The sequence below is a fragment of the Manihot esculenta genome, chromosome 15, assembly GCF_001659605.2.
Source record: "Manihot esculenta cultivar AM560-2 chromosome 15, M.esculenta_v8, whole genome shotgun sequence".
In the NCBI taxonomy this organism is placed as follows: domain Eukaryota; kingdom Viridiplantae; phylum Streptophyta; class Magnoliopsida; order Malpighiales; family Euphorbiaceae; genus Manihot; species Manihot esculenta.
This window is the reverse complement of record NC_035175.2, coordinates 12,629,289-12,646,273: the sequence shown is the minus strand read 5'-3', so window position 1 is coordinate 12,646,273 and position 16,985 is coordinate 12,629,289. Positions and strand designations below refer to the sequence as shown.

The 16,985-nt window shown below is 33.4% G+C and overlaps 2 protein-coding genes across 3 annotated transcripts; both read right to left on the bottom strand.

Moving 5' to 3' along the window:
* Positions 1 to 1,539: 1,539 nt before the first annotated feature.
* LOC110600787 (glucuronokinase 1) lies at positions 1,540 to 4,426 on the bottom strand. The gene is made up of 6 exons (XM_021737654.2): positions 3,981 to 4,426; positions 3,736 to 3,885; positions 3,316 to 3,504; positions 3,120 to 3,236; positions 2,754 to 2,914; positions 1,540 to 1,944 (listed from the first exon to the last, which is right to left on the bottom strand). Exons 1-6 carry the CDS (start codon positions 4,185 to 4,187, stop codon positions 1,704 to 1,706), a joined length of 1,065 nt encoding a protein of 354 aa, XP_021593346.1. The 5' UTR covers positions 4,188 to 4,426; the 3' UTR covers positions 1,540 to 1,703.
* Positions 4,427 to 5,452: 1,026 nt separating this feature from the next.
* On the bottom strand, positions 5,453 to 14,104 carry LOC110601303 (golgin candidate 6). Of its 2 annotated transcripts, none has more exons than XM_021738392.2 (20): positions 14,050 to 14,104; positions 13,831 to 13,907; positions 13,475 to 13,527; positions 12,453 to 12,580; positions 12,315 to 12,367; positions 11,869 to 12,015; positions 11,693 to 11,766; positions 11,527 to 11,596; positions 11,159 to 11,212; positions 10,923 to 11,018; positions 10,116 to 10,166; positions 9,960 to 10,046; positions 9,710 to 9,823; positions 9,555 to 9,626; positions 9,081 to 9,266; positions 8,781 to 8,884; positions 8,629 to 8,677; positions 8,398 to 8,463; positions 6,901 to 7,668; positions 5,453 to 6,197 (listed from the first exon to the last, which is right to left on the bottom strand). In XM_021738392.2, exons 2-20 carry the CDS (start codon positions 13,852 to 13,854, stop codon positions 5,652 to 5,654), a joined length of 2,742 nt encoding a protein of 913 aa, XP_021594084.1. In that variant the 5' UTR covers positions 13,855 to 13,907; positions 14,050 to 14,104; the 3' UTR covers positions 5,453 to 5,651. The 2 variants fall into 2 exon arrangements, with proteins under 2 accessions (XP_021594084.1, XP_021594085.1); XM_021738393.2 differs by having other exon boundaries at positions 13,831 to 13,886; positions 14,050 to 14,089.
* Between the last annotated feature and the right edge of the window lie 2,881 nt (positions 14,105 to 16,985).

The window sequence follows — 16,985 nt, the reverse complement described above, 5'->3', positions numbered from 1 at the left end:
TATGTTTTTTATATTTTTTCTTATTGTTATTGACGTTGATAATGCAAAAGGAAAGTTAAAATTGAAAAGGAAGAAAATGTTTAGCCATGTTATGCATTATATTTTGCACATTTTAATAGGTAAATAATAATAAAATAATAGCCATAATGGATGATTCTTAATATAGCTGTCACCCAAAAGATTTACTGTGAAAAAAAAATGATGGAACTAATTAGCGGTTTAAGAACAGTCGGTTAGATTTGTCTTATTTTTACAATGGAAAAGAAAAATCAAAGCTTCTACTCTAAACCAGAAGGCAATGTGGCGGACTCGAGCACCCTTTAAAATTTCCCCGTGGCATACCTTCAAAGAGAAGGCGATGAGTGGTTAATTATGTATCAGTTTCTATTTGCTTTTGCGCATTTGATGAGGGCATATTGAAGATTGGGAAGAAAAGAGGTGGGAGAAATGACTGCCCCTTTGCTCTACTGGTGGTAGTCCTAGAAGGAAAGAAAGTGTTGTGACGAGTCACAAGGAGCTTCACCTGTGGGTCTGGAGTTTAAGTGTCTCACCGGTTTCTGTTTCTGAAGGGAGTATGAGACATGGATTTAGGGGTGTCTACTCTCTTAAAGCATATCAGTGTACATACTGGTGCTTCAAGAGGTTGGCAAAAGCCCATTTGCAACTTCATTGTTTCATTTTTCTTCGATAATCCCAACATGTCAAGCAAAAAGACAATGGAGGTTAATCCTGAAATTTCCACCAGTATAAAAAGTTAAATTTTGATTCTTATAAGAGTTTATTTGGACTTTTATTCTTTGATAGAGTGCAATGGAATATAGTGCAATTGAATATTTTATTAAAATTCAATAAAATAATTAATTATATTATATTTCACTAGTTATCCTTGGTGGTCTGGGCAATATATTGGTTGCTGTGATTTGCTCTCTAAGCATAACATAAAAAATAAGGAATTCTTTTCACTAATAGCTTTTGCTAATATTTTCAAGGTCCGTGAATGACCAAATTCTCGCATGGACAAATGAAATTGTGAGAAAACCGAAGTTTTTTTTTTTCTTTTAAATTGTCCTAGTTTCTCTCTCCTACGCTTGGAAAATGAAGCTATTGGGAGAATTGGACTTGAGCTCTGATCACCTACTCCTTGTTATGGTCTTTGCTTTCCTTTTGTTAAATTGTCTGTTTCACCCAAGGGCTATTCCTACGTTAAGCACTAGAATTGCTGAACCTTTGAAGTTTCTAAGTAGAGTTCTAATCATGTTTGGTAACTACATCCATGCAGTCTCTGCAGTCCCACGTAGTTATGCATATCTAGAATTCTAAGCATGAGCTAATTTAAAGTGGACCCGGTAATAAATGAGTCAGGCCTTTATGCCCAATTCACCTATTCCTGTAGGATTTCATCACAGTTCGCCCCTTCGCTCAGTCTGCAAACGATAATGATGTTAGTTTGCTCACGATAATGAAATAATACTTCCAAATGGCATTTGCACATATAAAATTTTCCAAGGAAAAACTGTATAATTCTCAGTCACATTCAGATAGCAAGGAACTTAATCAGAAGATTCAAATAAATGGAATATGTAGCAACAATGAAGGTTCATAATGGCTTTGGGAGAAAGGTCATTATCAAATGGAGGAGATGAAGTTACTGTGTTGTATTAAAAGGGAAACAGACCAGATTTCTGGTCTTAAAACGTTCCTATTTATGAAAGGGTCTTCAGATCAACTTCGTTAAGGAGTGAGGGAACAACTTGCACAGGTTGAATGACAAACCCAGCTTTTTGGCAAGCATCCTCTAGAAGCTTTACTTGAGAAGGCCCCTCAGGGCAGTATACAACAACAGCTCCTCCACTGCCTGTAAATTTTGAAGCAGCTCCTACCCTTCGGGCCACCTCTACCATTTCTATGTTTAGAGCACCAAGAACATCATCCCCAAACATGCTCCTGCAAATTATTGTTTGCCAGATAGGTCAGTAACAATAGAAACCATCTCGGAAAATCATAGGAGCCGTTTATTTCTTAAGAATGCAAAACAAATGCATGAAACCCTGCTAAGTAATTTGGATGAAGCCTGCATAACATCAGTAACATTGATGATGAACTACCTATAATTTTTCTCTTTATAAATACAAATACATTAAAGGATTTCAATGAATGGGCAAGTACAAAAAAAGTACCCTTAGTTTGAGACACTTCAAATTGGGTCACGCAGTTTGGGATTTGACAAAGAAATATCTTGTGGTTAAGCCCATTAGAAATTGTCCAAACACCCTAACATTGTTGAAGTGTCCTAATTTGGGATTTGACAAAGAAATATCTTGGGTCACGCAGTTTGGGATTTGACAAAGAAATATCTTGTATATAGCCAAGCCGCAGTGTTGAAGTGTCCGAATTTGGCTAACAAACTTAATCATAAGATATGGTTTTGCAGGACCCAAACAACAATATCCTACTTCAAAATTGCTCAAACCAAATATCACATTTTTGCACTCTGCCCTTGAAGAAATGAAGTTATTATCATATATACGACCAGCAATTCATACTTGAACTACATGAAGCATAATCCAACCAGTATGTCTGGTGAAAACACAAAATTATACAATAATATCAGATCAGTTTTTGTCTGCAATTTCCAGAGCACAGCATTATCAAATCTCAATTTATACTTCGAAATGCCACCTAATCATATGAATTTGTAACCCTAAAAGCTACAACAATATGAAGCTAAACTCATCAAAAGCAGAATTAATCACCTCCGAAGGTCAAAATTACGATTCATCAGGTCTGCAAGTTTGGCATAGTCTTTGTTAAGAATTGCAGTTCGTCCTTCTAAGGCTATCTCTGCAACTTTTTCCATAGATGATATAATAAATTTGTCACCACTAAGCCACCTCTGCCGAACCGTACTATGTACCTGCATTTAAATAGATTGTTAAAATGCAGCTCACCAGCTACCATTCTGAAAAGCTCACACATATTGGAAGGGTGCCCAGACTGGAGCACATAATCTGAGTTAAGAATGTAATATGAAAAATTTGCAGGCAGCTACGTTAACTCTAATAAATAAATATTTAAAAGAATGGTAGATTTGAAAAGGAAACACAATATGCAATACTAACCTTCCCAGAATCACTTGGATTCTCCGCATAGATGAGATGGAGAGGTGGAAGAAGACAAATATCCATGGGAGTGTAGATGCCATGCCCTAACTTATCCATATTTTCCTTAGAAAAATCCTGCAGAAGAGTTCATAGCATGCATCAGTCAAAATACTTGTACAGGAGTTATGTGGATTTCTAGATTAGCATCACTTACCATATTAACGAGGCCTCCATAGACCTGGGCCACTCGATCTTGTAGGCCAGCAACAATTCCAAGTTCTTGCTCAGCGCTAAGAACCAGTTTAGGTCTGATTTCAACTTTGATCAAATGACGGACTTTGTAGAAATCGAGAAGGCAGTTCAAGGCCGCAGTTACAATAGCACTAGAACCTGAAAGCCCTGTCTGAAATGTCAAACTTTTAACTTAAGCCCTATGTTGTGCGTGCAGGCATTGAAGGGGGAAAAAAGGAAACAATGTTCATTTTTCACACAATTCATACATCCAAAATTAAATCGCAGGGATTGATGATTGGGTCCAAATCCTCAAAATAATTTAAGCTTTCTAGCATCAGAGTGTAGATCTACCATGAATTTCAGTAACACAGAAGAATGAAAATTGCCAAAATGTATGTACCTGACGAGGAATGTTAGTATCATAAGAAAGAGTGAAATTCCCGCTATGAAGATTAATCTGGTTCTCTTTACAATGCTTATGGAAAACCCTACAAATCGCCATCAGCAATCGCACTCCTCCATAGTAGCCTTCACTTTGCAACCGATTCACCTATAAAAAGTGCAACAATCAATCCACACTACATAAAATGAACAAACAAAAATCAAACAAATCCCATTGGAATAAACAGAGACAGAGAAAGAGACCAAGTGATCGAGGGAAGAGAATTGGACGAGATCGTGTTTAGGATGGGGGTTGATGACGAGATCATCGGAGGGCTGCAATTGAACGGTGGCCCAAAAGTTGCCGAGGCTGAAAGAGATGGTACGACCATAGTAAACGTCGCTTGGGTTCCCCAGAAGGCCAACACGGGCGAATGCCTTGTGCTCTATCGTCTTGGATTGCTCAGCCATTGTAGATCACTGTAATTGAATTGGAGGACTGATTTCTCTTTAGAGAGACCAAGTACAATTGACGTGCAGGCGTATATATGTAGCTGATAGTTCGCTTTTGAGAGTCGTAGAAGACTTGACAGGCTACCCAATCAAGCAAATTGCTTTTTTTTTCCTTTTTGAACGGCATAAAGATGCAATCAAGCAAATTGCTAAGATTATCCGTTTCGGAGGTTTTTTCTTTTTTCATTCAAACAATGAGTTACAAGCTCACAAAAAATGGCAAAGATTATAAAAATTGAGAAAACTTCAAAAAATTATTAAAAAAATCATTTTAATAGTAATAAATTAAATAAAATGATTAATGCATTAATTTTATAGAATATCTGGGTGAATCGTATATTACCTATTGATACATTAATGCATAATCATTTTAATAGTAATAATTAAATTAATGTCTATTAACGCCGTAATATAATAGGTGAATTGTATATTGCCTATTGATGTCAAAATAAAAATTGATGATCAATTAGATCAGTGATTTAAGAGAGCAAAAAATAAATTGTAGGGTAATAAAATAGGATGTTAAAGAAATTCAAAGATAAGATCAGAGAGAAATAAACATACCATCTCTAATATTCAAGGAATTTTAAGGTTAAAAATCTCACCCTGCAAGCAAACTTTGCCACATTTAAGAACTACCTCTCGAGGAGACATGTGCTAGAAAGACGATTCGAGAAAAATAAATGCGAAACCCACAAGTTATCTGATTATGAAGCAGTCCACAGACTCACAAACTATCTGATTATAAAACAGTCACCAACATTGTTTTATTAAACAAATAAGATTAAAAACAAATAAAATTAAAATTTTTTGAAATCCCTTAAGCTCGCAGTGAAACTTGAAAGTACACTTTGCCTATTATCATTCAATCATTACAACTCTAATAAAATTGCGTTATTTATTTTCAAAAAACATAGAGTTGCTTTATTTACTAATTTAGATTTTAGATGTAACTAATGTTTTTTTAAAGAAAACCTGAAATTTGTCAATGACTGAAATCTTCCATTATTAATGTACCCAAAAAAGGAAGGTGGCGAGCGCGGCGGATGTAATCGTGGTTGTGGATTACATCGTTGGGTTCAATGTTCCGTCTATCAAATTCCTAATGCCTTTGTACAAAGCCAGAATAATGAGACAGAATGCTCCTTTATACTTCTACAAGCACTGCTTTTCAGTACCGAGGATGTTAAATGCACAATGAAAGTTAACATCCTCAATGAAAGTTCTGACAAAAAGGACCATGTAGCGATTCTACATGAAATGATAAATTAAATCCAATTATACAAGAACAGTTTGATTCAAAGGTTCAAATTATCACAAGAAAATAACTTAACGACTCCTGTACAATTCACCCATAAATGTACAAAACCGGAGTCAACATAAGAAAAAACAATGACTTAAAACCATTATAAAAGTGCTTGATTAGTCTTCCTCGTCGTCATTTTCAGGCAGCCCCATATCATCTCCGATATCTTCAAGCAGTTTATCTACATCCTCCCCTAGCTCCAACAGCCTTGCACTCAGCTTTTCCACCTTATTCTGTTCTTGACCAAGGCACACTAACAAGTCGTTCAGTTCTGCTTCACTCTCCTTCTGGGCTTCTTCCCTAGCTTCTGCCTTTATTTCCTCAATATCTGGAACTATTGATGCTCCACCATTCTTCAAAGCTTTTACCTCCTTTTCTAGATGGAAGTTGGCCTGTTCAAGGCTGTTGTAAGCATCAGAAAGGCTCTTTAGATCAGACTCCATCTTCCCAGCTAAATTCTGGTACATGGATGCCTCAGATTCAATTTTGGCCTTCTCTGCTTTGAGCATCTCTATCCTTTGAGAAGCTTCCTGAAGATCTCTCCGGAGCGTTTCAGCTTGCACTCTTTCTGAGCCCCTTGCCCTCTGTTCAGCTTGGGAAGAGCCAATCCCACCTATCTTGGCCAGTTCCTCTGCCAAAGTTGCATTCCGACCAAGAAGATTCTGAATCAGAAAAGTACAAATCATGAAATTAGTATAGCTTGATATCTTCGGTTAAAATTCTTCCCAGAGATAGTAATGGCTAGCCTATCCCAAGCCACACTATGACAGAATTGAATGACATCTAAGATGACCAGGACATGCCAGGCGGTGCCTTGAAAGTAAGAATTGCAGTTCCAGTAAAGGCAATTTACTATGCCTCACTGCAAATGAAATATAAGAATGATCAAGTGAGCATAACAAATGACTTGGGAACAAAATGATATTCTCGAAAACAGGTTCTGACCCATGAAACCACAAGATCAATTCTATAAACCCAACATAAAGACAGTGGGACAGAGCAGTAAAGCACAAGGGAATAAAAGTACACTTATCAGTAACAGCAGTTTTTCAGCTCAACTCAATTTCCTATCTGAATCTGTTAAAAACATAATTGCAGTTCATAACATTCTTCCTTTTGTGTTCTTTGGAGCCTTTATTTATAACAATTTGATGGGTGCATCATCCATGACAATTTTCATCCAAAAGAGATACTAGAGGCGTCACTTCTTTCTTTTCAATTAATATTTCCCAAAGTTTTCTCCCCCCGCAGGCAATATGTGTCTTATAACTAATGATGCAAACCTATTTCATTTCAAAACTGGAAACTGGAAGAGCAGTGCACAAGTATTTACAAGTGATTTAAGACACAACTAGCAGAACACACCTGTATCTCAGAGCATTGCTTCTCCACAAATGATTTCAGCCGCTTGATGTAGTCTTTATCACTTTCTCCACTCTTCTGATCCAATTCAGCAGGCACAACTGCCACCTCACTTTTTGGACGACTGTATATATCTGCAATAGTCTCTCTGATATCTGTCTCCACCCTCTTGACAAAGTTAATAAAAGAGACATCAAATATTGATGAGAGAATCGGATGATCCTCATTCTTGTGATCAGAGGAATCCTGCTCATCAACATCTTCAATCTCTTCCATGCTAGCTGCAACAGATCTTGTCAATGGTTTATGAGGCTCCGCTGGCTTTGCACAGGAGAAAATGGAACTTCCTATCATTTCTTCAAGCTTAAGAAAGTATGACGTAAGGCCAACTTTCTGGCTCATGGCATCAACTACAGTAAATGCATCCTTTCCGCTTTCACCCGACTTGTTGTAAATAACACACTCTCCCAATAGCACTGCAGCCAAGCCCCGTATGCACACAGTTGCAGATGGATTTGACACCAACTCAAGGAGATATGTTAGATGGGGACGTGAATCCAAGAAGCACTGAACTGCATTGGAACAGTCAGCCATCCAAGTGATCAGCAATTTTAAAATAAGTGGTTGAAAATATAATTTCCCGGTTGGACTTGATTTTCCATCTTTGTTTTTCATGTTGGAGGCAAGAGCCAAGTACTTCACCATACGGTGCATTAGTGGTTCTGCAGATCCTAAGGATTGCAGTGGTGACTCAAGCTCAATTCGTAGAACCTGTAAACCTTTCCCTAAAATTAGATAATCTTGAAAAATATGGGAGATTTTTCTTTGAGAACTCCAATTCTTGTCAATTTTGGTTATTATTAAAAAAATAGAAAAGAAAAACAAAAGCCATTACCATATTGCATTCACATTACAATTTGTCATTGACAAATAAGATCAAAAGTTAAAATTGCTCGCCAGCTTACCAGTCGCATTCACACGCTATAAACAATAACAAATAGTTTACATCTAAAGCCTGTTACAAGAACATGCAATCATGACATGGATACTACATGATTGCATGGACAAATTTTAGCTGACTAAGAATGAAACACACTTCTGACTTCTGAATGTTTTGATTGAAAGCGTTTTTAACCATCTCTTATGCCCTCAGTTAGAAATAACAAAATAGAAGATCAATGTTTCATTCATCTGTATGACATATTTAAGTGATGCATATAATGGCAAAGAAAAAAAAAACTTACATTAGCAGATATTGAAGAAGGTAGATAGAGAAAAGATCATTGCTTTGTGAAAAGAAGCAAAGAAATACTAATTGTAAATAGTTAAAATATTTGTTACAAAAATATATAATTAAATGCATCTAAATGATGAAAACAAGGATGACAGGACATAGTATTGCATGTAGCTTCTTGTAGTGTTTGCTTCCCAACAATATTAATACATTGTCATGCCATATTCATCTACAAACAGATAAGAGAAAGAAATAAGATTGCATACCCTTTCCTTGCACTGGATATTGTCCTTAAGGACATGACTGAGTACACTAGCAGCCCTGCAACAGGTCTGCACTTCAAAATAAGCCGTTTTCATGCGTGAAACATAAAGAGATAAATCTCAGGTTCTATTCATTCCACATCAATATTTGCAAGTCACAGTACACTTTTATGAGAAAAACCAACTACTTCAAAAAAAATTTTCAAATATTATTATGAAATATCAAAATATTACCTCAAGATCCCCATCGCTTTCGCTCAAAGTAAGACCATGTAATAGCATGCTGTTGCAGATTATCAAGAAAACATTCAATTAAGCAATAAAACTTGCACCTGTCCAGGTTGAAATTAGACTAATCAATTAAAAAAAATCATAAACCAACCAACCTTCCAAAAGACATGTTAATGTCCTCCTCTATGGGAGCATCATTCATTGAATGTGGTTGAGGAATTAATGTGGATGCTAACATTGTTTGATTATCAGAATTTCTCTGAACAAATATGAAGAATGTCCCAATTAAATCTTTGAATTACTCGATCAGTCATCAGAACGAATAAAATATGTGAAAATAGGTAGAACTATCCTATCCCAGATTTTACATGTTCAGAAACTAACGGGTTTCAGATATTCAATAATTACACCAACATAGAAAATGATGAGTTCAAAGAGGGACTACTTGAATTTACCTCACAAAAACTCTTAAAAACATGATCAGCTGCAATGAACTCTTGCATGCTTGATGTCCGCAAAATGATCCGAAGAATGGAATTCAGAGCAGGTTCTACTTGTGGCTCCTCACCAAGAACTTTGGTCGCAAGAGCATCAAGATTCTTGGGATGTCCAGCAATCAAATTACCAGTACATCGCAGTGCCTACCAAAGAAATTGTTGTAAATGAATAAACCTTAATAATTGTTCATGGAACATTAATTTAATTTAGGAAAAAATAGTCAAATACATATAGACAAATAATCAAGAATTGGACTGATCCAATTTCGGGTGAACTGAGAAAGTTCATCCAATAGGCCATAGGATGGGAATTATCTGACCGAAACTCCAAGTTTAAAGCTTCTTCAAGTCTTATTTAGATGACATGGCTAAAGTTGCTGCCGCCTATAATTGATAAAAAACGGGTAATAAGATTTAAGAAAGATGTCTTACCCCACAACGTACAGCAATGGGAGCCCATTGGCTTTCAACACCAAGCAGTAGAAGATAATCTAAAATCTTCTTCTACAAGACAATCCAACATGACTTCAGGATAAAATCACTATCACATCTCCAATGCTAGGTGCCAATATCATCTTGTAACAAACCTGAACCAGGACTGTTTTATTTGTCAGCTTGTTTGTGTCTTTTCCAGGATCAGCCTCTGAACCCCCCATCATTAACAGATTAATAGTTTCCAATGCACTGAGAAGATTGATTGTCTACTGGCAAGGTTTTTATTGTGGAACAAAAGGTTCATCAGTAAGATTTGTGCACTAGCACACTTAAATATCTACAGCATATCAAAATGTCAATCTATTGAAACAATTCAAAAGAGTGAACCTTGGAGTATCTAACCTTCTGTTGGGTGAAACTGTAAGTACTTCCTCGTAGCTTCAAAATTGATATCAAGGGATCAAAGCCCATTGTCTCCCTAAGTAGTATCTAAACCACAGAGTTTCATATTAGCAGCGGATAAGAATGTTTGCATGAATAGCATTAGAAGCTACATACCTGATTAGAAGAATTGTTACGGAGAAGATTGTTCAATAATTCAAGACAGTCCTGGGCAGCAACAAATATAAAGGTATTTTAGCAATAAGTTCGCATATTCCACTCCAACAGGAAAGGGCGTTTTGAATTTGACTTGAAGAACAAAAGGTCATTTTCATCTACTCCAGTAAAAGTTTCACCTCTCCTCTGTCTATATTTAAGGAGGAAAGGAAGCAGTAACAATAAAATATTCAGACCAAATTTCAGTAAATAATATTCTGAAAACTTTCTCCCAACTCGTTAGCAACATGAAAAGAAATAATAGCGCTACTGTTGAGTCCCCAGTCCATAACAGGTACACTGGTGTTCAATTTCGGTAACCTGCTAAAGAAAATATACCAGTAGAATATGCATCCTCACAAATTTGACACCACTTTTTAAAGATGATTTTTAAATTTGCAATAAATTTCAATATGCTCTATGTCAAGGAAATTCTCTTCAGTCCATTTCCTGATCAAAGCAGTTGACAGATACCAGAATCAAAGCCCATTCATGGTTCTGACAGATGTATTGACAATTGAGTCCAGTTACCAAAGCATAAATCGTAAATTTGTATACATAAAGAAAGCTGGCTAAGTAATCACTTAACCCAATGTGATGAAATTTGAAAAGAGAATGGATTCCACCAGAAAAAGTATACATCGAAACTTTAAAATTGTGATTGTGCAAAAACATTCAAGATATATATAAATGGTTAAGAAGCGTACTCCACAGGGACAGGTGATCTAGCAGCATCCAAACTATAAAATTAAGTGGAAAGAAAATCACCTGCACAACAACACCACCTTCTGAACCTCCTTCCTCTTTGATAATGCTAAAAATTTTCTCAAATGCACCCTCAAAGACCACAATTTTTTGGATCTCCTAAGATTATCAACCAAAATTGGTTAGTGAGAACATCACTCAAGCAGGCTCAAAATTCAAGAATGAAAAAGAGAGGGAAGAGATTAAAAAAAAAATATAGATGTAATAGATGGATTGGTAGGAGAAAAAAAAAGCTTCACCTCAGCTTCTCTAGTCAGGTAGGTAAGAAGCAATAAGGCCTCATTTCTTATAACCTACAAGGGAATCCATCAATACTTTATAGAAGAGATGAACAATAATTAGCAAATATAATGATTTGAGACCAAACTCTTAATAGCAATCTAAAATTTTCCTGTTTAAGATTTCATTAAAGAAATAAAAATAATATAAGTAAAACACACTTAATAGATTTCCCCATGATAAAATATTCATATGTAAAGGGCTTATACTGACTGGAGATTTGTACTGCAAAACCTCAAGCATGCTTGAGACGTTGTACTCTAAGAAGAAATCCTACAATAATTAAATTTCTAATTAAGAAATGGTCATTAATGAAAAGTACTTCCACCTCTCGATCCATAAGCATATCCATGAGCCGAGTAATACCACGAGGAATGGTTAGAATGGCTTCCTGCAACCTGAAAAAGAACTCAGAAATTTCTTTCCAGCATATCTGAGGAAATGCAATATACATGTATTGGTAAAGAAGGAAAAGAATTGCTATAAATTCATACCTATTTGGAGAATTTGTGAGAAGGGCAGTCAAAAGTTGAAGAGTATAATACCGTACATAGAAATCCTCTTCTGACTGCCAAATTGCCAAAAAGAAACAATAATAAAAATGTTCTCTAGTTAGATGTGTAAAAACAAATTATATATGCAGTTTCAAAAATGTACAGAGAAATCTCACCAATAAGCTTAGAAGCAGGGAAATATTTTCTGCATCTCGAGAAAGCAAATCCGTATTCATTAAAGCTGGTTGGACCTCATTCTTTGGCCCTCTTGCATGATCAATAGGTGTTAGAGCACTCACAAGAGCTTCTAGGGCACCCCGAATCTGCACTATGCACCATCATTTTCAGTATGTAATACAGTGGTTAAGAAGAAAAATCTGTAAATATCAATAGAAGATCCGAAAGGAATGACCATTTACACAGATGACATAAATAAAATCTCCGAAATGGAAAGGTAAAGCAAGATAGATAGCATTAGGATTTAGAGGAATACAAGACCCAGATATTTTACATACTGATGATTCTGAAGAACAAAACTTTTTTTTTGGTTCTCCTCCATAAAAACTTAGAAGGGACAGTGAAGGAAAAAATTGAAAAGAAAAGAAATGAGAGAATTGGAAACCATTTCAATGTCATCTCTTTCCTCCTTTAAGACACCCACAAGTACTGGAAATCCTGCAAGATAGTAAACAAGCCAAGCAATGAATGACAATAATGAGCCAAAACTAAGCTCAGTTTTCATAATTATAAAAGCACTTGCCCATTGCTCCAAATGCTAGCTGTGCAGCATTACTTTCTGCCACAATAGCTTGAAGCTCAGTCATGGCAGTCCTCCTGTCCTCTGCCAGAACACCATTGCTTATTCGATCGAGCAACCGCTCAACATAGCTGTTGATTTAAGGTGATAAAGAAGATTAGTTATATTAAAAACGAATGGAATGGAAATCAGTACCATGAACCATCAAGAAAATAATAAAAATAAATAAGAAAAGCTTCTTATAACCCATTAAAAACTAATGTCAAACAGCAAAAGTACTGCTATGGAGAAAGAAGGCACAAATCTAATGTGTATCAAGCAGAAAAAATTTTAGAATTATTGACTGTGAGTTATTGCAATTGTTAAGATTGGCCAGCATAGCTAGCTGCAAGAATAAACTGAGAGATATAGATTAAATGCCTCCCAAAATTTTCTTAGACTCCAATACGTGACCACCTATCATCCATATGCATATGTGCCTGAGACACAATGACAGTCTCACTAAATTGTGACGAAATCAAAATCCCAATTAGGTTATCCAAATCCATCAGAGACTTTCCTTTACAGATATAGCAAGGATGATGTTGATTTTATCTTTTTTTTAAGCAATAATCAATAAGCCATGTTTTTACACTAAGTTGAGTTGAAGCAATAGATTAAAACATTTTTTTATTGCAACAAATAATTCATATATTAAAACAGTTCACAGTAAAAGCATCGACATGAGAAATTCTGAAGAACTCCATTTCCAGAAACTTAACTTTTAATTAGAGTTGAGACTAATTAACACAGCCATCTTAGAAGTTACTGACGTCATCATTCCAAAATTTCTTTAATTTTTGCTCTTGCTTACAAGAAAATAATTTTAAGAATAGAGCCACAGAATGCTGTGATCATTGACTATGTTTCTCAATCCCAACAAACATAATCATGTATAGGTAGCTACAGCCAGTACTCGGTGAACCTCCATTGATGCATTCTTTAACCTCAAAAATGGCAAACAGCAAAATACAACTGTAGTTTACCTATCCTCATTTGAAGCAGAATTCTCATTGCCAAAAACAAGCCCAACGACCCCCTGTCACCAATAATTTGTTAATTTATCACCCAGATATGAACGTGAAACCTCAAACTAAAATTACTCTAAAAAAAATCATCCAAATGACTATAAGCAATTAATTAATCAGCTCCAGAAAACACATTGCGTTATAGTCCAAAAAAGACGAATAGTACCATACAACATAACGTAATCGAGTAGTGATTCAACTATACATAGAAGTCCAATTCCAGAAAGAACTTAGAAAATATAACAGCAACAGACACTTCAATTTGCATCAATCATCTAACAGTGGCAATCAAAACGAGATTGAGAAATGATCACCTTGTAACGAGAAGCCAAATCCATCTTGCTAGGTAAGCGTAATAGCGGCTGAACACCTAGAACCAATCAGATAGAAACTAAAACAAATTCACAACAGTGGACGATTAGGGCTTTAGCTGAACTAAACAATCTTAGTAAAATTTAAGATCCCTAACGATGGTCGAGATTGAAGAGGAGAGAGAGAGAGAGAGAGAAATTGCAGGGAAGTTGAAAGTTTACCTCACGTGGAGAGAGCGTCAGATAGAGAGAGGGAGATCGAGCTTTTGACGTCGAATTAGAGACTACTACTGCGACGTGAAGCTGGAACTGGGCTTCAAAGGATTGGGCTCGGACCCACAGAACCAGGGCCTACAAGCCCAGTAAATGTTGGATTTAGCATCAAAGCTTTAAATTTAGAAGCGAGTAACTGTTTTAATAATAGTTATTATAAATAATTTTTCATCTCTTCCGATTTTTAAATATCAGTAGTTCGATCAATTAAAAATAATAAATATTATTTTTTAAGTTGTTGCCGAACAAGTTTTATTTTCTCTTTTAGATGTATTTTTTCCTTTGTGACAAGTGTAAGTCATCTTCTCTCAGATCATTATAGCTTTAGAATAGAACAATGGTGAAATATAATAAAAGGGAGATTTTGTTAACTATCGATTAATTAATTGAATTAAATTAATTTAAAAATATAATATTAATTTTTTATTTAATTTTTATTTTTTTAAAATTTTAATTATTTTACTTTAATTTTAATAAAAAAGTTAAATTAAATTAATTAATAAAAAAGTTAAATTAAATTAATTATATTAATTAATAAATAAAATAATACGTGTAATTATATTAAAATCATAATTACTCTAATTATTTTTATTAATTTTTTAAATTTAAAATATTATTATTTATATAATATATAAAAATTATTTATTAGTAATTACAAATATAATTAATTTAAATATGATTTATTAGGTTGAATTTCTGAGATAAGATAAATTACTCTCTTTTTAAATTAACGTCTAATCTAAATTTAATATTATATCAAAGTTCCATTGATATTGAGCATTTTCTCCTTTTAAGTTAATTTTTAAAATAAGATAAGTTTAATTTAAATTTAATATATGAATTTTTAGTAATTAATTTTGTTTAATAATTATTTTTAATTAAAAATTATTTAATTTAATTTAATTTTTTTACTAATTAAGAAAATTAATGAATAAATTTGATTAAATTAAAAATTCAGATACTTTATTTTTTCAGTGCAGCTTAAAAATGAAAATATTTTTGATATTCATAGACTAAAATAATATATATTTTAATTTAAGATAAATATAAATTATTTAATAATTCAACCCTCTAACTATTATCGTCTGGTTTGATTTCGCATTATCCGGAGTTTATTAGGGTGGAAATCCAAGGGAAATGTCGTGCACGAGAAAAAGAAATGCCAAAAGCGAAAAAGACAAAAAGACCCTGACAAGTTTAGGAGTTGGCAGGGTACCAAACTTCGGCATGAAATGGACAAAAATGTCTTAAAGGCCGAAACTAACTTAACAAAAATGTAGCAAATCAGACCAACCGCGAACCAAACAATTCCAAATTTCCAACCAATCATCGGACTTCTGATTTACACTTTTGGACCATGAGAAATCTTTACTCAGATCCGAGTTATGACATATTTAAAATATAAATATATAAATTTTTATTTATTTTTATGTGAATTTATTGTCTATAAATTTTAATTTTTAAAATACATCATCTTAAAAATTGCATACAAAAATTATTTTTCATATACTTAACTTCTTATATACTTAATAAGGCATTTAAGAAAAGAATATTATTAATACAATTTAACACCGTTTGATTGAATTAAAACATTCATCTAATAAACTTAATTAATTAATATTTTTTATAAAAACAATAATCTTTTAATTTATTACTCTTATAATTTTTTAAAAATTTTTTTTGTTAAATTGCAATATGAAAAAAAAAATCTATAATATCATTTTAGTCTAATGTCATAAAAAAACATTGCTTGAAAGCTATGTTCATGAGTTGTCTTTGTAATCCACTCCACTTATTATTTTAAAAGAGTAGAATTATTTAAAAAAAAATTGTGGAAAGATAAATTAATGAATGACTTATTTTGAGTCTGTCCAATGAGTATTTGTCATGGCAAATTGACAAAAATCATAAGTCAAGGGAAGTGAGAATTCCAAGCACAATTTTAATGGACTGAGCTATCAAGGAAGTATTTATATATTATTCAAAAGGAAACAAAAAAAATATTTTTTTTTTCAGATGATTGGAGACTTTTTTTTTTTTTAATTCCTAAATTAAATGTATATTTCCTATATAATGACAATTGAATACTAAAAATAAATTCAAAATATTACTATTTAGTTTTTTCGTACAAAATCTTGTTAATTAATTGATTAGTTTTTAAAAATATATTAAAATATATACTTAATCTTTTAAAAATCTACTAATTAATTATTATAATTATATTTTAAAATAGGAAAAAAAATTTCATTCTTTAAAATACCGTCTCTTATTACGTTTTTATTAAAAGTATTTTAATTTTTTTTAATTTTTAATAATTAAAATTCACAAAATGATTAATTAATAAAAATTTTAAAATTTTATAAATATTTTAAAATAAAAAAATTAATTAACTTTATCTGCTCAAAATTGAATATTAATTTGAAAAAAATATAAAATGTATTTTACTCATTTTTATTTTAAATTTTATAGTTCAAATTGTGTCAAATAATACATGTTATATCATGTTCGATAACTATTGAGTCTCGGATACTCTAATTACTATGTAGAAAAGCCGGATATCGAATACTCTGATCATAATTAAGTCCATGTAGGAAGGTCAGACTATAACCTTATTAAAATCCGTTCTATGTCCATCCACCAGCGCGACACTCTGATTTTGTACAAATAAGCCAGACAAAACAGAATTAGACCAATTAAAAAAAGACCTCTATACATTTGGAATTGTGTTTACATAGCGTCGGAGAGAATTAAATGACCGTCTGACGATAGAAAATAAACCGTATATCCATACGTACGGTTCCGCGTGATAATAACATAATATACAAGTCTAAAACTGCAGTTTTACATCATTATTGAGTAAAAGAAAAAATGATAAAAAAATAAAA